Source organism: Paramormyrops kingsleyae, chromosome 5 (genome assembly GCF_048594095.1).
Source record: "Paramormyrops kingsleyae isolate MSU_618 chromosome 5, PKINGS_0.4, whole genome shotgun sequence".
NCBI lineage: Eukaryota > Metazoa > Chordata > Actinopteri > Osteoglossiformes > Mormyridae > Paramormyrops > Paramormyrops kingsleyae.
Window position 1 is genome coordinate 28,018,623 of NC_132801.1, and position 22,976 is coordinate 28,041,598.

At 39.8% G+C, this 22,976-nt stretch overlaps 1 protein-coding gene across 6 annotated transcripts in view; it reads right to left on the minus strand.

Annotated features, from left to right (window-relative positions):
• Window positions 1-22,976, minus strand: part of LOC111845544 (glutamate receptor ionotropic, NMDA 2A-like) — a 74,482-nt gene that overhangs the window by 30,232 nt on the left and 21,274 nt on the right. For 2 of the 6 annotated variants that reach the window (XM_023815039.2, XM_072712524.1), the window contains 2 exons: window positions 9,679-10,271; window positions 4,170-4,284 (listed from right to left, as the gene is read on the minus strand). In XM_023815039.2, the coding sequence (XP_023670807.1) occupies window positions 4,170-4,284; window positions 9,679-10,271 (708 nt within the window). The other 4 variants (XM_023815042.1, XM_023815041.2, XM_023815040.2 and 1 more) reach the window with 4 other exon arrangements.

A 22,976-nucleotide genomic window follows, 5' to 3' on the forward strand; every position in this document is an offset into this window, starting at 1 on the left:
GATCCCAGACTGCACAGAGCAGGAGGCTGGGGTTTACCCTATAGTAACCCCCCCAACCTTGGAGGTGTGAAGTAACATTGCTACCCAGTGATCCATCCTGTTGAATTACAGACCTTCTCCGCAAAATCCACTAATAAAAACTAGAGCAAAAATGTGCCCTAGCAAAGCCAGTAAAATAAAAATTATTTTTTCTTTTTCTTGAAATGCATGCTATCTGGTTTTCATTGGATATAGTGCATCATGCAACTAACTAATAATATGTATTTACATGAGCTCCTCTTCTGCCTCATTACTGAAATATATAACAAATCAGACAGAAATAAATGAAAATCAAATTAACATGAACTGTAAATTACTCTAAATTGTGTTCTCTAATGGCTATTATAAGTCTATTTAAGAAGGAGGATAACGATGCATGTGTATGATTTTGTTTGAATTTTAAAGGCTGACAGATAGATCATTTGATCAGCAGCGGGAGCAGCGCCTGCTCCGTAAAGGCTGACTCTACACAGCTGCCAGCGCGCTGGTGACGGGAACGGAGCAGCATCACAGCTGTATTTGGCCGCGGGGCAAACTTCAGAATGCGGTGACAAGGGAGATGACTGATGGGTGTGTAGGATCCAGGCCAGTCGCCAAGAAGGGTTCTTCATGAAAAGCAGAATGCAATGTGATATGAGTGAAGACCGATAAGATTTGAGGAGCCCCTAGCTTAAACCTGCTGAAAAGGAAACGTTTGATGTACTGAGCTGATACACTTCTTGTCAGGTCTGGGGTAAACCCCAAGAATATAATTATGAAATTACGATCCTTGGGATTCCATTTAACTCCGCTTAACTGTTCCCTGTATTTGAAAGAACAGTGGTATGCACAGCAAATGTCAATACATGAGTCAGAGCTCTGAAGTATTATGCATCCAGGGAAGCCTGGAGTCCATCCCGAGTTGCGTGGAGAACTGAGCTGGAGTACACCCTGGACGGGATGCCAGTGCACTGCAGGGCACATACAGACACACGCCATGAGATGCCAATTAGTCTAACTGCTATGTGTTTGGACTGCGGGAGGAAACCAGAGTAGCCAGGGGAAACCCACACAACATGGGGAGAACATGGACACACGCACACGGCCGAGGTGAAATGCACCCCCCAATCCTGGAGGTGTAAGGGAGGCAGCAGTGTCATACAGTGAGTCACCATGCTACCACGCTGCATAAAAAAAACCTGTTTTGAAACATTTTGTGCATTTAGAACAATAACCTCTTAAGGTACCCACAAGACTTTGTACTGATCAGGGTTTTCTGAAAGATTCCTGCATTCATTTCCATTTGCAAGCCTCATCTGGCTGGAATGATCCTGCTTTAGATGACAGGTTGGCTCTAAGGGGAGTAGTGTGGGATGCATCTCTAGCCCTGGCTCTCTGGGTGTGCAGTTTGCATGTTCTCTCCGTGTTCCAGTGGATTTCAGCTTTACTCCACTGTACTCAGCTTTGTACCCACAGTCCAACAACATGCAGTTAGATGAAGTGGTGACTCCGGATCTCCTGGTGTGCGAGTGTGTGCCCTGCGACTAGTATCCTCTCCAGGGTGCCTCATGCCCTGAGCTTCCTGAGATAAGCTCCAAGCTCACTGCAGCCCTGCACTGCAAAACCAGTTATGCAAAATGCATGGGTTAGCAAATCTTGTTTAAGGACTAAGTCCCTTTTGAATAAAACTGACTCACTCAAGTCACGGGTGATGATAAAATAATAGCATTCCCCATTGTCACTGTGCCGTCCCTGTCCCCTCCCCCCATCCCATGTAAATATCAAAGATCAGGAAAGCAACAGTCTGCAACATGTCCATATTGGACTGCATCATCAGTCAACGATGGGGAAAGAACTCATGCACATTGCTTGACATCAAACCCTTGTTATTGCAATTCACAACTTCCACCTTCAGTGAAAAATATTTAAGAGGAACCTAGTGTACCTTGCAGACACCCTACTGGCAGTAATAACCTGCAGCCTCTTAATAATATATAAGCCAACGTGGCTGAACAAAGGAAGTAGAATGGGGGAGATGAAGCACAGAAATTCTGCTTTTTTTGGTTACTTTTGGAGCTCTAAAGCTCTGTACTTTGATTCATTATTGCAGAACTATAGATAAAATTCTAGTTGGGTAAAATCTTCAAAGAGTGTCGTGCATAGCATTAGGGAGATGTCACTGGGCATAGAGCGAAAACGAACAAAGCATATGAAAAGAAAACAAGCCAGAGACCAAGCTGTATAACATGTGGCTTGAAAATGTTTGAATGTATGAATATATTTTCATCAAAGATCATTTGACAGTGTGCCATAGTCTTCACTATTCTCTTCTGTGAATCCATCTCAGAATCTAATCTGATACAAAGAAGAAACCTCACTGAAAACACTCGACCAAAACAATCTATATACAGCTCAAACAGAACATTAGTTGTTAGTCTCTTTTTGGAAAATGTGCTGTTGATTTTGTAAAAACAAAGATGTTATAATTATGTAAGATTACTTAAAACAGCCATAAAAAATGTATAGATTCACATGCTATTTAAATTCTTAATAATAATGGTTTTATAAGTTAGCATTATATTCCAACCTGTAACCATTTTGTAACATTTTTAGATGCCATCTGAAGCATCATACTTCCCTCTGTATAGCTGGCATCCAGTAGCATCAAGCTTTCATCTAGGTGTTCATCTGTATGTCTGTTCCGTCTGCTGTTTCACTGGTGTGTGAAATTGCCCACAGAAAAATAATGTACTCTGTGTGCTAAATTCAGTGAGGATTCACTGAATTTCTGTTGCATTCTGTTGCATTTTCCTGCTGGATTTCAATGCATTTTGCTCTTGGCAGATTTTGCTGTCCTGTACTTGTGGTTTCATAATGAAAGTCACAGATGAAGCTGTATCATTTATATAATGCGTTATTTATGAATTGCAGGTGGCACGGTTGCTCAGCAGGTAGCATTGTTACTTCACAGCCTTATTTTATGTTTTTTTTTTTTTTGGATTTGAATTTGGATCCAGTCCATTCTGTTCGCATCGATTCATGCGTGGGTTTATTCTGGCTAAATCTAAATACGTGCTGTTTGGGTGAACTGGTGACTCTAGAATCCCTTGAATGTGTGAATTTGATGACTATGTGCGTGCGTGTGTGTGTGTGCGTGTGTGTGTGTGTGGGTGTGTGTGTGTATGTGTGTGTGCTTGCTTGCATACCCAATGATAGACTGGTACACAGCCACTGCATACCTTCTCTTACACATCAAACTCCTCATATTAGACTCCACACCATGACTATATAATCAGTTATTGCAAATAGATTGTTATGAAACATTAGCAGGTCGAATGGAGGTAACAGATGTATAACTGATATAAGATGTAAAAACATTGCAAATGGGGCCTTGTCTGCAGATTTTTCAGCCAGCTAATAAACTACCACACTTTTCAGCAGCCCCTACGGTTTCCCAAGATGAGATGACACCATCCACCAACTATTTCTGCACCACAGCTGATAGAAAAGCTTGCTCTTTGCACCTAGCTTGTGGGATGTTCTACCAACCCACTATATGACTTACAAACATCTTTCCGGCCTCCCTCTTGAAACTCAAACTATTCTGCAAATGACTATAATTTTCTTGTTTATTTTCTCTGGACATCTTCTCATGGTCTCTAATTTTATGGACATTATGCCCTGAGTTGTCGGTGTGATTCATAGTAATTGCATACAGTTCATTATTAGAAAAATGTCAGACCTATTATTTATTATAAATGACACATATACAAAACATTGACTGAGCTAAAACAGTCAAAATGCACTTAACACCCGAACTATAAAGAACCATGTAATTCATAGTCATAGATGATTAAACATTTCAATGCTGACCTGATTAATTGTTTTCAAATGAGTCTATTGTTTATACAGTATTTTCTTTACCTTTTTTTTTAAACTGTTCATAGCCCCATACAAGCCCTATAATTCATTTGACAACAGACATGCAAAGACCTCTCCTTGACACTTCATTCTGTCTAGTCCATAATGAGAATAATTCAATATGTATGCAGTATTAATATATTAACAGCCATGAATATTACTTTAAATGCAAAAAAATCTAGACTTAACAGCTTGAGCAAAGTTTGAATAGCCATCGTTTGGGACCTTACCTTTTCCCATTGTCTTTCCTTGTTCAGGACTATAACAACCAATTTGGGGTTGGCTTGGTAACCATCTTCTGTGAAGGACAGATCCCTGCCATCCCAGGTCACATTCATCATATATCTAAAAGAGACAAATAATGAATGAGCTGTCTGGCCACTAATCAGTCACCTTGGTGTGTGACATTAGCTAATGTGACACACCTTCTAGAAAAACACCATTCATCAGCTTGGGACCTGCTGGTCAAAGGCGTGGGGGGGGGGGGGGGGGTGTTAGTGGCAGTGAGATGAGTGGAGCGTGCTTCCGTATGGGGTGGCCACAAGCAGGATGTGCCACATATCCCCGCTGCTTTTCCTTTTTTTGGTTGCCTCTGGCTCAGAGAGAGCGGCTCGCGATGACATGAGTCATGACATCTCGTGGTAGCTCTCCCCGTCGCCGTGCTGCCGCTCTTGTCTGAGCTGTTGCGCGGCATATGTACAGGGTTTCCTCTTGGCGCACGGCACAGCAGGGTCATCTCAGGAGACCAGAGTATCACTGCACGCCCTTCCACACAGCCTCTACTGCAGTGCGCACGTTTGCGGCACACACGCCTGTCCCTGATCTGATTTCACACCCTCGTATCCTGCTCACTCATACCCTGTATCTTCTTATATTATCTCAAGCACTCCCTTAAGAAATATCACAATAATATCATACCATAGCTTATTCTATGACAGAAGACATTATTGCTAATAAATAATTGACAGGACTTCCCGCAGGGCTAAAGCATCAACAAACATCTAAAGTCATATGGCAAAATATATCAATATTTCATTGTGTTTATAATGCACATCAGTAAAAAGATTTTAATTATATTCCATCTTAATTTTAATATTAAATAAATATATTAACTGAATTAATTTACATGGTTAATGTTTGTCTCTGATGTTTAATTCCACTTTATAAGGGGTATAATTAATAATGCCACGCAGCATGTATTTTGACTCCTGTCATGTGTGACATTCAGTCAAGGTCATAAATGTAACTAGGTGGCAATTAATACATTTACATATGGGCATTATTTGTAGGAATTTATGCGCTCAAAGCGATGGACCTCTATATTTAAATATATGCAGCTAAGAATTACATACCCTGCTAAACTGAAGCTTGTATGTAGAAACCTGGTTAGTGTAGCTAGTAATTGCTTGTTTTCGAGTGTCCACTCGTTGGGTCAGGTCAGAGGTGTGTACACCAGCCAAGGCTCACCGAAAGGTTAAATACCTGGAGCGGTTTTTTTTTCACTTTTCCTCTTCTTGCAGTGTGTAGGGTTTAGGCTCCTCGAGGGCCTGGTTTATTAAAATAACAACAGCGCTCTCTGTGCATTGTGGGCACAAACTATTTTCTACTTTCTATAAATAAGACGTGCATTTTGCCCATTTGGGAATGCAAGAATCAGGGCTGCAAGACTAGAGACGCTCTCACAGATCATGAAAGACCAGTTATATAATCAACATGTTTTGATATGGCCAATCGGATGTTTCATGTGAGAAGGTATTCAAGCCAAAAGGGTTCTGACAACATTTGTCTGGCTTCTTTAAATGTAAACATGGTCCTTGACATCTATCAACACATTGATGTGTACCTCCTTTTATACATAATCTTCCCTCCAGTTTTACTGACCTCAAAATATTATTGATGGCAGTATTCAAACACTCTTATTATCTTACTATTTTAAACATGAAAACACACAAGATCACAATCTCTGAAATGAAATCTAACCTAACCTTTATATCTGGTTTTACATGAAATGTTTATCTTATAACAGGCTATGATTTGGTAGGTTTGCACAACATGAATTTAATCTGAGAAGGAAAATATGTAGCAGTGCCCTGACCTATTTTAGTAGATTTTCTCAATCGATGATAGCTAAATGGTTAAATTGCTTATACGTGTATTAATTGTCCATCCTGACAAATAATGAAAGACAGCTGACAATGACTTTCTCTGGCTCCTACGCATGTACTTGCAGTGGGTTCGCCAATCTGCCATATTCCCACTAAAGCCCAGCGTAACCTCGGTGCGAGAAGCTGAACAGAGCTTTTGTTTCCTTTCCTTGGGAGCGCCGGCCTGGCGTCCACCCGCTTGGCATTGGCAGCGCGTCCGCAGACGTTTGTCCTACATATTCAGAGGAGCGCAGTCGGTGGCAGGCCATTGAGAGGATCACGCTCTGTTTACCTTCACTCGGGCGGCTGTCCAGGCTTTAACGGGGGAGCACAGCCGCGCTCGCAGCTGCCCTGTGGGCAGCACAAGCACCGTGCTCAGCCTGCCAGACCCCCATCGGGGCCTGAGCCTGCGTTTTTTCCAGGTCTAGCCCAGCAGCCCAGACTCATTTCAGTGAAATCCTACGTGCTGCAGTGATCCTCCTGAATGAACAGCACGTGTGCTCTGTGAGTCCACTTCATTCCTATAAAGTAAGGCTTGTAATTATAAGCAATGGCATAACTTTGGGTTAAGCACTGGGGGGGTTGAGATCTGCACCCATTTTAAGGGGATCCAGGGGGTTGTACTGGCCGGTTTTGATTATTGGGGGTTTTACAACCACCCCCACCTCCTATAATTTATGCCCATGATTATAATCCTTTTTTCCACTTGATAAACTAATGTTAAACTCCAGGTATCTCGCTGCCACAGAAATTAAGATATAAAAAACAGGAAGATGAGGCAGAATGAGTAGGTGAGTTTGGTTAACTTCGTCCCCTTGTGAAGCTCCTGCTTAGGGTCACTTCTCCAGTAACCCTGACCAAGCACTCGATGTCTGTCTCCCATTGCAAATTGGTAGTATCAGTGTCTTTCTGTGCTCAATGATTCGTTTGATTATTATTATTTTTCTTTTTTTTTCATCAGAACAGCTGTTTTATTTTTCGTGTTTTATTTACCTCTTGACCTCTCTTTTCAATCCCATCATGTTCCAACGATAAATCCTATCAACCACTTGTCATATTTCATATATAAATACATCATGACCATTTTTATCCTGTAATTGCTTTTTCCACAATAAAATCTGAGTGGGATGATGGCCATGTTACATAATAGGATACTTGATGCCTGAATGCCCAAAGCCTGATTTTGCCAAAAACACTATACATCTTAAAAGAGCAGGTTTGAATCCTGCAAAACTGTCACATCCCACTAAAAATGCAGCTTCCTCAAATTTATATTCTTAACTAAATAAATCACTATTTATATCCATTCAATATTCTTTAAGTGAAGGTGTGAAGACTCCTAGGTATCCTATAAGCTGCAGCATCTAAGTGGTTTCTCCATCAGCCAACCATGTTGTTTGTGACAAAAATACTATTTAAAATGCCATGCAAAGATGAAGGGAGTGAGGAACGGTAGATGAATACTAGACTTGTTCTGATCCTGCAAGGTTGTTCATAATTCTCATGATTTCAAGCACACATTTCTGGTAATATGGTAATGACTCAATAGCTGAGGTAGGCAATATGACTGTACAGCAATAATTTGAGCCCCAAATATGCATCTGTGGGGCTCAGTGAGAAAATACACAGTAAAACTTGCATTAGCAGGCAAAGCCTCATTTTTGTGCCACACTAGACATTTCTCTCGAAGAATCGTCATTGTAAACCATTCCTACATTTATAATACACCAAACATGGTGCTCATCCCTGCAAATCAAGCAGCACATCTTCAGAAGATACTTACCCATATGTTATACCAGAAGCTGGCGTGTATTTGCACAAGCCTTTGAGCCCTGACTTTACTGTGGAACGGGTGGTATTTCATTTGGGGGGGGGCGGCTGGAGAGTGTTTACCCAGGGGTTTTGGGAATATGCTGGCTTCTCTCTAAAGCCCAAACTGTGAGCTCTCCAAATCAGTGTGCATACCATTGCTTCCTACTTAAACGCATTTCACATAAACTGGGAAGAGGAACCTCTGTTATCAGATTCGTCTGTAGACGCACAGCAGATTGGTAGGTAGGGGTAATGAGATCATAGCATGCCTTTGCACCAGTTTCCCAATCCGGTCCTCGGGGCCAGTCCACATTTTCGTGCTTGGAGGGAGCAAAAACATGGACCGGCTCTGGGTCCCAGGTGACCGGATTGGGAAACGCTGCATTACACATTTGGACACTTGTAACCTTTAACTAACAGGTTGGCCTGCTGTATCGCATGGAAAACTTCAATGAATATCGGCCACTTGCCAGGCTGGCATTGTAAATAAGAATTTGTTCTTAATGCTTTGCCTGGTAAAATAAAGGTTTAAATAAATAAAAAAAAAATAAAATAAAAATATGACAGTTGGCCAAAAAGCTTTGTACTGTAATCTGATCACGATCTGCAGAAATAGCTAATGCAAAATCATAAAATGGCCTAACTGTAAATAATTATTATGACTGCTACGTTTTATGTATGAAAGTATTTATGAATAAGTTTATTTGTACTCTTTACTGATTTTTTAGATATTTTGCTAGTGTAGTCCTACCTGTCAGGTACAGTCACTGTCATCAATATACATCTGCCATTCTTGTCACTGTGACACTGGCCTACTTATTCTGTGCCTTTTAGAAAAACATTTCTGCTGCTCAGATGCAAGCCATAAATGTATCCGAAAGAAAATGTACACGAGCTAGAGGTCTCTCCCGTACAGGTGTGCTGCCCTGACCGGCGGATCTGATAAGCTGCGGTTCCTGTGGACTGAGAGCCGCGAATCATGCACCACTAGTAGCACCCAAGTGAAAATTTAGCATCCCAGATGCAGGCTCTGTTCACTTTCGCATGACAATTTCTGTGCCTGATAGACTGTGATGGGCAGTGTATGACGTGTCTGGCCCAATTCTCCTGGGGACCAGGTTCTCTGAGATACCAGAAGGCTCTGGGAGATGAAAGACTGACAGCAAACACCAGTATGGGGCCTGGGTGACATTTCAGTTTATCAACTCTTTCTCTTCCACCTGCCAGCCTATTTTTAAGAATATACTAGAATATAAACTTCTCTAACAATATTACGCTCAGTTTATTAATATTTCCACAGAACACAAGTTTGAGTTGCTTGTGGTGTGCATTACCTTACCTACCCTGATACCGTGCACACATCAGTTGTAAATAATTTGCTATGACAAGCCAATGTTAGAGGAAGGTAGGTGGCAGACTGCCTGTATATTTGGATATCTATCGGGAACATGGAACAGAGTGCGATGCTGAAATTTAAACCCACAACCCCTAATCCTCAGGAAAGGACCCTAAGATACTGCAAAGCATAATTAATTAACGAGCTCAGTCACATATGGGCTGCACTACTGTCCAACATCAAACAGGCAACAAATTGTTCCTCTGTATGATTTAATTTGGAACTATTTTTACGACAATTCAAGCATTCAAAGAATCTTCCAGCTGCTTATCCAGATCACTGGAACATTTGTGCAATAATATATTATATTACTAGATGAAATATTGTACTCATCACATTGTGGAAGAGGGAGTAGGACCAGTGTTAATTACCAATGGAGGAACTTACTTCTTTAAAGCACTGGGAGGTAGTTTAGTTTTCTCCGGTTGTCCATAGCAGCTAGTTTTGGCTTCTGGGATGTCACCATATTCCTCCAGCATAGACACAGCAGCAGTGGTAATGATCCCTAGGCCATCCCGCACCCTCATCTCCAGAGGGTAGTCCCAGTCGTCATAAGACACTGAGATCATTCCGGAAGGAAACTGTTCTGGTATGAACTCTGTGTTGCCCGTTGCCATGCTGGGGACGATCCATATATTACCGAACCCAGTCAAGCCCAAGGAGCGAGCTTCTTCCAAGATGTATATGGCCTCATCTTTGGAGCAGTAGAGCAGAATGACAGGGGACTGAATCCTCTTCAGCTGCACCTGAGTTTTTATATCTCCATCCACGGCGTCCAGAGTGATGATGTTCTGTAAATCCCAGCCCACAAAGCTGTTCTCCACCGTGCTCTTCAGGATGCTGATAAAATCCTGGTATCCAGGAAACTTGCTGGTCACGATAGAGAAGATGTGCCAGTCGTACTCTTCCATGATATTCAGCATCAGCAGTGCTTCCTGCTGGATGGAAGCCCCGAATTGGAAGAAGGTGGACTTTCCATCCTTTCAGATGGAAAAAAACAGGAAGAAGACAAAAAATACATCAATATATATAGAAAACAGATCAGTAGGCAAAATGTACTAAAATTAAATAGCTACAAGGGTTCAATCCTTCCCAAACATTGGGAGTCAGTTTGCATTAACAGAAATATTTCTTTATATTATTTACCCTATAATAACATTTTACTTTTAAACACAGCAGACAGATCACAGATCACCTCCAGCAGAGAATAAAATACAGACCTACTGAGGCATTTAACAACAATTCCTATGAGAATGATTATCAGTCTTTCCAGATAAACCATCCATTAATGTTAATGAATACCATTTGTCAAGTCCCTGCAGAGACAGCCAGTGTGACAGCAAAGGGTTATTTAATTAGTAGTTGCCTCATCCAAATTACTCCATTGACCAATACAAAAATCAGCCTCCATTCAGCCCCAATATTGTGCTCATCACCACAGACAAAACCCAAAACACTGAAGCTCGACTTAAACTGAAATGCTTCACATCCTAACATTTACTGTCCTAGCCAAAGTAATCTTTTTTAGTTTATTTACACAGTGCTCCTCGTCCAAATGACCAATAGATGGAAAACAATACAGTAAATGAAACACTTTGTTTTACATTTTTAAATCCCACCAAAAAAACCTTTTGTAAATTGTCCTGTTAAAGCCATAGCGCTGAGCACATAGACTGACCTATACCAGGAAGCCTATCTGGGAAAGCCGGCGGATACCCTGGACATGATGTCAGCATGGTACACGCACACAGCCACAGACTATGGGCAGTTTCCAGACCTGTCCACTGCCGGAAGAAATCGGAGCACCTGCACCCACGCTAGACCGACTGAACTGCTAAGTCACTTATAGGCAGCAAGAAAGTGTCTTACTAATATATGCTAGCTATTTAGAAATCTAAACAGAACCAGCAGAAGGTTGTAAGGATGAGAATTTAATCAATTTAATTTGATTATATGAAAGGACAAAATCACAAAAAAAAAAAAACAGGGCTGCCCGTGACACCCAATCACAGGCGGCTGAGCTGTGTCGCGTAGGCCTGGCTTCAGGGCCCACTGTGCCGTATTAACCGCCCGTGGTGATGAGCCCCAGCGCAAATTGACTCATGTACTGTCAGGTGGGCTAGACCGCTGGGCCCCTCTCATCGCTCTACGGCAGCGCCCGCTGTCGGCCGGACCCCTATGGGGCTGTGGGCGGACTCCAGGAAGCGATGCTCTCCTCTGAGCTCGTTAAGTTGCTGAGTGACGACTGCGGCCTTGAGGGTGAAAGGAAGCAGGTGGCAGAAAGCACACATGGTGAGCCTCTGGGTTTCACCCCCCACACGCAGCTAGGCAGACCAGTGGGGGAATTATTATTATTATTATTATTATTAATAACAATAATAATAATAATAGTATTAATATTATTATTGAATGGATGAAAATGGCTAAAATAGTGCAAATGCACAAATATCAACTTTAGCTGCTATTGACAGTCTATGAAGCACAGGTGCAATGCTGACTTATCTTCAAATACCATTCTTACAGTTTGTATCCTGCGATTGAAGTTCTTCTTTTATACATGTGGAGTCGGTACACGAAAAAAAAAAACACTGTCAAGATGACAAGATCAAAGAGAGGAAAGACACATATGTTGGCAAACATATTCCAAGAATCCCTCTGCAAACAAAGGCCTGTGGTATCTCTACCCACCAACTGCATAACATTACTTATTATCTTTAAAATCCAAAGGATTCTTTTGGCAATGACCCTACAGTAGGTTCAAGAGTTCAACTAACTTAATTATCTCTCAAGAGAAAATATTTTGCAACCAGTGTTCACATCCAACAAAGCACAAGGACAACATAACTTCCGACATCAACACACACAATGCAATACAATATAGATAATGCAATTGATAAAAATACAATAGATATAATAGATAAAATTGACCATAGGTAAAATTACCAATTCAGTAATCACATTAGTGCATGAAAAGTACACTTCATCCCAAGTACAATATTTTCAATTCTGGACATACAATATACTGGTGTACCGATGCCAAATAACAGTCAGAATGTGGAGGGCAACAACACAGACTCCATCTTCAGAGGATGATCTGACAATTAAATATAGCTTGAGCCCTGTCTGTTATAAATGTCCAACTACTTGGCCTGACTCCATCCAGAGATGTTGCAAGCTTCCAAGGCTAATCCTATTTGAAAAATTTAGATTTCCAAACCATGCAATAATACAATACTTCTATAGAACCACTATAAAAGAGAGACATCATCTCAGTCGAAACACTGAAAGAATATTCCTCAAATAATCTTTACTGGAATGTTAATGATTGACCATTTTTACTCACCGAGTACCAGTAACATTTCCATTACAGCCTACTGTACACCACATAAACTACTGTGGAACAGGGGTACCACTTAAAGACAGATACCTGTATACAGGCATGAAATATCGGGGGGTCAGCATTTGCCCCATGTGAATTCATTCATCTATTCACAATCTCCACAATGAATTTAGTTAGATCAGTAGGTGCATACCAATATTACAATAATGAAAGTCTGAAGAAAATAAATGAAGTTTACTTTCATTTACACTGCACTGAAGTTAAACAGACAATCTTCATGCTAGCCAACTCAACCAAAATTAAGGGATAATTAAGGTCAGCTGCTTAAGCAATCAGGCCTGATTTGCACTCGCTTGCCAGTTATAAAACTGAGTAACTTTGGTCCTTAGAGTCCGGGGGATTTATGTGATGATTGGATTTATGTGATGCATGAGAAGGATTTAGAAGATTTTATTCCTGGATGAGGTGGTAGTTACTGAATTGTAGACCATTTCATGGTGACCAAAACTATTCCAAATACTGAGTTATTAAACACTGAGGGCTATTGTACATTCAGCTAATAAACTTAATGAACAGAAAACATTTGTGTTGCATCATCCTGACATAAAAACTTAGAGCGCATTTTAATCAGAATTCCAAGCTATTAAGTATGTGAAAACATTTACATAACTATAGCTTACCTACTTACAAACACTTTGTTCAAATATATTTCCCCCAAAACAAAACATATGGCAGCAGCTTATATGCTATATGCACAAGTTTGTGTTGTCGTCCATCCAACTGCTTATTGTTTCCCAACTACATATAAGTTGATTTTTTCCATCCCAGCCCCTAGTATGCCCAGGGGAAGTATGAACAACCTAATTCCCTTACAGCAAGCTATTTTGTTCAGATTTCCTTTCCTTGCTAAAATGTGTGTGTTTTTTTGGTACCTTCTTGGGATCTTTTTTGCAATTTTTAAAGTGTACTTTAATAATCAGATTAGATATATTCTTATTGTATAAAAAGTCCTGCACCTAAAATTTCTTACATAACTTTTTTTGGTCATGGGAAAGCATAACTTGCAATTTGTACACAAATTGTTGACCAGAGTGCAGCCCAGCCTCTGATAGGCTCCAGGCCTCCTGAATCCCTCAATAGGATAAGCGCTTAGGAGATGAATGGATGGATATTTGATGGCTCAGCTCTGTACTCTTATGCCTCCAGGGTAGCAGATTTGATTCCTGTCCTCAGTAAACTGTGTGTTTGCATTTTCTTATCATGTTCCAGTGAGTTTCCTCCATGTACATTGGGTTCCTCTGGGGTTCATTGAATCAATACATACAAATTATCATTAATGTGTGTGAGTGTGTGGCCTGCAATGGACTATGATCCCATTCAAGGTATTTCTCTCCTCATGCCCTGTGCTTGTTCCACACTCATTGTAACCCCGTACTGCATAAGCAGTTACGGATGGATATTTGCAGTGTCTGTTCAACTATTACAGGTCTTTTTCGTAAGGTCAAAAAGTCAGATTTTCCTTAACAAGAATTTCAAATGTTGTACAACATTTTCCTCATGCTGCAGGTCGCTATAGTGACCATGTGAAACATATCTGTGATTGGAACCTGGACAGTAGGCCAGTCTAAATGAGCCAAGCTGTCAAATTCATCTTATCTTGCACTCCCAACCAGCACTTACAATGAATCATCCTTCTTTGCAGCCACATACTCCAAAAATATTCATCCTACACAATCATCTTGAATTTAACACTTTAGAGTAATTTCTGCAGGCACAAACACTAAATCTGAGATATGGCTGAATGTCACATGACCTGTTAGAAAAAAAACAGTGGTGGTAGTTAAGGCATTTGATATATAACCCAAAAAGTACAGTTATATAACCCCTGAAGAAAGGTACTGCTTTCTAGGAATATAAAATGATGTAATATTGATTTTAAAATGTATTATTTGTTGGGTTTGCACTACGTTATATTTTCTTATAACAGTCACTAATGCTGAGTGAACCTTAAATTATGTCTGAAATAATGTACACCACTTAAATTTCCGTAAACTATTAAAGTTACATGTATCACTTCTAAGGGGCCACAAATTTATGGTGTGAACTCGTAGCATTCTTTGTTTAACATAAAGCTCAGTGATATATCGATATCTGGGCTCACAACTTCCTACCCCAGAGGAAACTCTACAAACCTGCTGCAGTCGCGAAGCCAGGAACATCTGCAATGATCCAATCCACCCCGGACACAACATCTTCACACTTCTGCCATCTGGCAAGCGTTACACAGCCCTGTATGTTCGCAAAAGCTTTCATTCTGCTAACCCCAAAGCTGTCATTCCGCTAGCCGTCTCACAACAGCACCAAACCAAAATGAACTGAGACTTATCCATACAACACACACCATGCACTATACATGCAGAATATGCACTTTAACTGTTCTGGCTCCTAGCCGTCATACAATCACCCATGTTGACTATACAACAATGCTGCTATATCATATTGTGTTCTATGTAGCCCATTATGCCATGCAATACTAATGATCATAATCATTATCTAGCAGTAATACTTCATTATTGTGATAATGAACATTTATATCGTCATCAATTTGAATATCATAATTTTCGTAACATAGATGCTCCCTCGGTTATGATGGTCCAAGTAACGATATTTCGACTTTGTGATGGGTAATTTCAATAAATTACATGAGATATTCAACACTTTATTATAAAATAGGCTTTGTGTCAATTATTGTGCCCAACTGTAAGCTAATGTAAGTGTTCCAAGCATGTTTAAGGTATGCTAGGCAAGGCTATGATGTTTGTTAGGTTAGATGTTTTGTATTAAATAGCATTTTCACTATATTTTCGCCTGACGATAGGTTTATTGGAACATAACACTTGTATTCTTGTATAATTGACAGCAGTATAATTACAATGGAGTATTTTACACAACTTTCATCAAGGAAGGAGTCTGTTTTTAGCGTAATATAACATTATATCTATGAAATGCTCCATGGCTTCAGTAGGCCTACAAACTTTGGTCATGATAATCAGAAAAACTCAAAACCACTTGTTATATTTTACTACATATGAATTTTGGAATGTTGGGATGAATATCAATTTTGTGAAAATATGCTGAAATAATTTTAGGGCATATCCTTCAGCTGTAGTCAAACCCGTTCCCTGGCACGAACAGTGAGGCAGTCAGAGAAAAATCCTAGCAACAAAACGTACTGTTGGTATTTTCTAGTGTTCCGCACTACTACAAAAAAGTTTATTTTTATATGATTTAGTTATAAAAATTAGATTGCAGTTTGCAGTCCATTCAATTTGTCACCTTTTTTCATGTTCTGAATCTGTTTAAGGGCAATTCTAAGGGAATTTTAAGCAAACATGGAGTACTGAAGGAAAGAAATAAGGACTTGAACTATATTGCTATATTGTATAGTATCAATATCGTTGGACATACAAAAAATAATAATACTAAAATTATTGTGATAAAATATTTTGCTATATTGCCCTGCCCAGTTTAACATATTTTCAAATTTTTCATGTTTATGTTAAGGTCATATCTACTTAAGGTTTTGCCTTTAAGTTACTGCTCAGTTGTTTAGATGTAGATATATCGGTACACACACAACATAGCCCTAAGCAATTTTAGCTTACAGTGCATTTAAGTCATTAAGCTGCAGATAAGAACCCCTGGCACCAACCTAACTGTAGATTTCAAGGTGCACTCAAACCAGTAAACACAAATATTATTACAATATTAATTACTCACATTAATCCACCAATATTCTTTTATCGTAGTTGAGTATTAGGGAATTCTCTGGAATTGCATCTCTGATTGCTCTGAGGTAACTCAATCCCAGAAGCTTCCCAGAGATAGTTTAAAGTGGTTTACTCTGGAAATTTGCACAGCTAAACAATAGCATCCTAGTACTTTCTATCTGTGCTCCTTCACCGACCAATCAGCATGTTTCTAATTGATTAAGTGTGCCCCATTATTTATGCTAGCGTAAACAAAGGTAGTTTTAAAGAGAAAATACAAAATTACCATTTGGTATAAAATGTTATTAGTCTTATAAAAGACAGTGCAGAATACAGTTCAGTGTTCTATAGTGAAATCAGTTCTGCAACTGCTTTTAGGGCAACACTAGTGGTGGCTACTGGAAGCACATGACTTTTAAAACAGGCAGTCTGATTATGCTACTTATTGGTTTGAAATCACTACGTCTGCATTTTATTGAATGCTACAACCTCAGAATTAACATTTTCTGCCTATGTACAGACTTTGAAAATGGGCTTATGGCTTTAGAAACTTATTCATCTCAATATGCCAAAAGTTGTAGTTTCTACTCATAATTGAATAATTTCTTTTCCCAATGTATTTTCGAGAAAAACAGATCTATAATTGTATGAAAGCAGGTTGACTATGCCTAATTATTTCCAAGTTCATTGCTCATTTTGTCATAATTTGAAGAATAGACCCATTTAGGGGAATCACTACTATAGGCATCCTATTATATTAGCTTTTTGCTAATGAGAAATATTGAACTGAAGGTTCAAGGCAAAATTTAAGGTAAGTCAAACCAATTCAAATAATGAGCCAAGCTGTAAATTCATATCCACAATAATAATTCAGCAGTACCTCTAGTATTCCACATTACATCACTGCCCTGATTGACTGTCCTATTACATAAGACATGTTGCTAAGGCATTTAATAGGACAATCTAACCTGAAATGTAACCTAACAATGACAGGATACAATACCATTCCTTTAAGTCTCCTGTACCCCTTTGAAAAATATGCTGACTGTGATGTAAAATTTGCCACATGGGGTATAAGAAACCCCCCCCCCAATATCTAATTTGGATTCAGTCATCCCCGCAATAAATATACCTTTGTATTCAAATTAAGTTGTGTCCCCCCAATATCAAACTCTGTCCTACACCGTTGTTTGCCACTACAAAATTGTACATTTGATATAGCTTGTTAGTTACATTTATCTATATTTACATATATTTCCTCGTAACACACCAGTGATGAAAGCTTGGGATCAGAGGGCAAGTTCAGCTAGCATCCTCTAGAGCGGTTGGGTTTCAGAGCCTTGCTTATGGGCCCAACACTGATATGACTACTCTGCAACGCAGGGTGTCTGAACCTATGACCTTCTGGATACAATCAGTAATCTTTAACTCACTAATCTACACACCATCCTGATTAGGGACAGTTGCTAGAATAGCACCTTTTTATACATAAAAACGACAAAAGTCCTGATTGTATATATACATATGACAAGTGCATCCCAAAATATATGTAAGTGTAAAACTGAGTCAACTGTCAAATTAGTCAGGAAGTTTGACAAAATATAGGCGGAATTTAAAGACTCATCATTGACCCCTCCCACCACCGGTCATCGTTTTACTAGATAATACATAGCTTTGAAAAATTATATTGATTTCTGAGAACCAGAACTGGTACCCAAACGGGTCCTTCCCTAGCCTCGTCTCACTGGTTATTACTGTCACGTAGGCGAGCGGGCGAGCAGGGTTTTTTCAGGGAGACAAAGGCACACGGCAAGGAACATGAAACAATACATAACACCACAATGACAGATCTGGGGAATACTGACTTAGACGCGGACTAAATACACAAGACAGGCTGATCTTAACAAGAAACAGGTGATTACAATCCGGAAGTAACACGAGGTAACGGGGGGGGGCGTGGCACACACGAGGATCGGACGAGCCGGGCGTGACAATTACAGCCTCCTATATATTTATTTGGGTTAGCAATATATGTGGCAGGTTGTGAGTTTGAATCCTATCAGAGTCATCATATTGCTCCAGGGTCATCATATTGACCCTTACCCCTAAAAATTGTTCCAGGGGTTCGGGATGCTGGCCAACCCTGCTCTACTGTCTTCTATGTCCCTTTGGACAAAACTGTACACTAAATTAACGTAAATCTAATGTAAATAATCAGATAGTATAGCTCCATACACACTGGATGGTCGTTATGGCCAGGGCTGTGGAGTCGGAGTCGAGGAGTCGGAGTCAGAGACAATTTTGGGTACCTGGAGTCGGAGTCGGAGTCGGCAAAAAGTTAACCGACTCCGACTCCTACTAAATTTAAATGGGAATTAAAAAAGTAAGTTGAAATGTCCCAATTCACAAACAGTCATAATGAACTACTTCTCTGCTGTAAGAATAAAGCCCAATGCATGCAGTGCATAATGTTACCACAAAACGAACATGTCAAGTAACCATGAAGCATGCTTTTCATTGACTGTATGCGTCACTATATGGGATGTAATGCACAGGTAAGGTGCGGCATCGCTTTCCATTGTGTCGTATTCCACTGTTACAGGGAACTGTGAACCTAGCCTAAAGCCCCCCATACATTTACAGATGCACTGCCAATTTTTCGGCCGTTCAACGAGTCATCACGCGTCAAACGGCGGAAAAATCATCTTGTGTGTTCTCAGCTCCGTCGGCTCCCCTTCGCTATGCGCTAGTGAAAACCTTGTTTTCATTGTGTTTGTCTTTAATCTGGCATTATAGTAGAGTGTTGGCTTCCTAGCCAGTAGTTCTGTGGTGAAATGACATGTATGTTGCCTTCCTTTCCTTCAATGGATGTAGAAAATACATCAGCATAGTATATACATACAGAGGAGTCGGAGTCGGGGAGTCGGAGTCGGAGTCGGAGTCGGAAGATTTAGAAACTGAGGAGTCGGAGTCGGAGTCGGAGCATTTATCTACCGACTCCACAGCCCTGGTTATGGCAAGATATTTTAGCTTTTCATGTTGGAGGGGGGGTTGAGTTTGGATAAGCACCGTTTGTAATTCTTGTTGAATCATATGCATATTTATGCCAGAAATAATTAAACAAGCTTTAAAAAATGTTTTGTGTTATTCAATTGACATGTTTTTCATTAATTTGCTAACTGCAGCCCTATAGTCAATGTTGGGCTCCGCACTGTAAAGCAGCCACTCTCTGATCTCCTCATCACATCTCTTTCAAAGGAAATAAGAGGTCAGGCAACCTTAAAAACAAAGAATAGATTCGTTACTTGTGTAATTTGGATAATGACATAAGAACTCAGCATAAAGAGATAATTTCTGTATTTCTTAAGTAATTTTGTTATGATTGTATTTGCCCATATGTCATAATAGGGACAACCTGTGTATTACCAAGACCTCAGCTGTCTGGATAAAAATAAAGACTAAAGCTGAGAAACACTTTGCTGAGTGAATCATACTTAAAGTGTTACAGACGAACAGTAAAAAGGATGAAGTCACAGGGACTTTTCATATTTAACATGACAAAATGTTCCCCTGGGAAAGCCATATCAAACCCTGTACCAGACGAGATCTGACACAGGGCCATTAATACTGCACATTGCAGACCGGCACGATGATACGGTACCAGGTCGGCACCTTATTTAACAGCGTTACTTTCCCGATCTCGTAACACGTAGTCAGAACTGACCGTGCTAAGATATTCGCCCTGAAAGCAATGGTGAGGTAATCAAACAGCATCATCCCTGCAACACAGTACATGGTCATCCGAAAGACAGTTAGATAAATAGCATGTGAAATTATCCATCATTCTGCCTTACACAACCCAACAAATAACAATGCCTGAAGTATTTGGGAGACAAGTCTGTTTTTAGAACAAGATGCTTGAATGCTTACTTGTTCTCATTAGTCCTGACATGATTCTGTAATTATTACCACCAAAATGCACCATCTTTATTAAATACATTCAAATAACCAGTTGATTTTTTTATATCTATGTGAGCATGGAAAAAGAAAAAAAATATTACATGGCTGTACACATCATTCATCCACCCATTCTGTATTACAAATTTACACTGAAATTATATTATACACCCAGACTATGTCTGGGTTATTGGAAAATGTTGTGTACATTCATAGTGTTTCCTTATAATTTACATTTTTGTTGCTGTGTCAACTCTTACTTAGGGTGCATAGACTAACGACTGTAATCAGAAATAGCCAAGCTGTTGCAGCAGGCCAGGCTCAGTTAAAGGTTCACTTGAAACTGAGGGGAACGCCATATGCATCGCTTATGAAATCCCTTGTTAAAAGAGATATCATTTGACAATAGCCCTTTGTAGTTTTGGTACAATTTCATTTTGCAGTTACTTAAAGGGAACTGGGAGCCAGATTAACTTGACTTTTTTCACTGGGGTTTTCATTTGAGGTTTTATTGCAAAGCATCTAAATGAAAGACTACTCAAAGAAAGGATTCGCAATACCAGTCAGGATCATTCATTTATGATTTTGTTTTCTTTCTGCCTTATGTTTAGATGCAGAGAAATGCTATGCATCTTTGCCAACTAACAGACTCTCTTATCCAAGTCAAACCAGGTACCAAATCATTTTGGGAGAAGACGTGGATGAGTTCTTTTGTATAAAAATACTACAGCGCACATACTGCATGTTTCTGTTACATTTTATGGGACAACAAGAGCCCGAGAGGTACAATGGGAATTCTAAAAAGCAGCTGACCTACTTGTTAAGTCTTTTAGGCCACTCAGTAAAAAAACTGTGGAGTATAAGCTTTAAGCTGGAGCGTTCTGGCCACTTCCTGGGTCACGCCATGTGGATTAGACACCGGGCCTTAATTTTCTTACTTAGCTCCCCATTGGATACTGGGGGAAGATTAAAGTGATGCATCTACTAAAAGAGAAAAGGAAGGGAAGCAAAGTGTCACAGCACTCAGACAATACGGAGGAGGGCTGGAGATGGTACTGGAAAGGTGTGATGTTAAATGGCATGACAATTCAGAGATTATTTCAAACACTTTTCTGGCATAGAAGATAAATAAGACTGACAGTTAAAGTCAATTAAATGATTGAAAGCCAAGATTTCTTGTCTGTCTTTAAAGGACATTTGTCACCATGAATGTGACATGTGCCAGGCTCAGACACATCCAGTTTAGGAGAGATGCAGCGTTACTGCGATGCAGTGACGTCAGCAGAAATTATTTTGGGACAGGGGTGCGAAAATGACTGGAACTGGAGAGAAACTAATACAGTGCATGGACATGGACGGAAAACTGCCCACGAGGGAGCTCAGCGTGAAGAAAAACTTACTTATCAAACTCCGTGAGGATGATCAAGCAAATGACAAAATCCAAAGAAGTGAATCGATAGACATAGATATGATGAAACATTTTTTGAGAGTGTTTATGCGATGTATGATTTAAGTAGCCTTTGTATTGCCAAAATGAAAAGAAAAAAATACATATTGATCATCTTTCAAAGCATTCAGTCTTCATGTGTTATTCATCGTCTCTCATGACTGAAATGTAAAGTAGTTTTACAATGAGGCTAAAAAAACACAAAAGTGTCTGAAAGCATGGTGTGTTTGTTCACTCTACAGCCGCACTAAATGTTCAGGTCTTTTATATCACATCAAGGGGCATTTCAGTTAGATGCAAACATTTTGGGTAGGGGCTTCTGAAAGGGCCTGATGCTTCAATAAACATTTTAAATTTCAGTATGAATTTCATTACTTCCCGGGGCTCCTTATTTGCCTGATTGGTGAATTAATGTCTCTTACCAACACTGTTGTGATCTTCCTCTGTCTCTGGGCATGCTACAGAGTTTACACGAGCTGTTTTTAAGTTACAAACACAACAGTCTTTGCCTGTAGTGTTTCAGTGAGATTAGAGCAATTAAGTTCACTTATTATGGCTCCATATAAATAAATGACACAAGTGACTGCTGAAAAGAGGGAGAAGATTAAGAGACTCTTAATTTGTAAATCAAAGGAATGCAGATATTTCGAGCAAAATACCCTTAGGGAAACTATCCTAGTTTTTTGTGCTGTGCATTTTCTTCTTTGTAGTCCACTGAAGTCACACCAAAGTCCCAGAACATTTACATAAGATAAGGGTGCTGATATGGCAGCTGGAAGTGCCCCTTGACGTTGACTCAGAGACCCTTTGAGATCCTGTCTTCTCGTATTCGAAGTAGTAATATTAAAGGATAGTTAATTGCAAGGGTGGCAGATATTTGTGCGGTTTGTTTCCAGCCGGGTAGCTTTTTAAAAAAGCCCTTGGGCCCACACGTCATCTCGCCGATAAAAAGAAATCTCGACAAAGGAATACAACACAAGCCAACAGAATACCCCCACAGCTCTGTATTTAATACACGAGCTCACTGCTAGCAGTGATGGAGTCCGCAAGCATTTTCACAGGATGAAATATCCCTTCTGCAATACATTGCAAGATGTTGATTAATTATTTAGTTTTTGCTGAATCTGTTATGTTACTATTCCAGTACAAAATGATTTTATCTGATCATTTG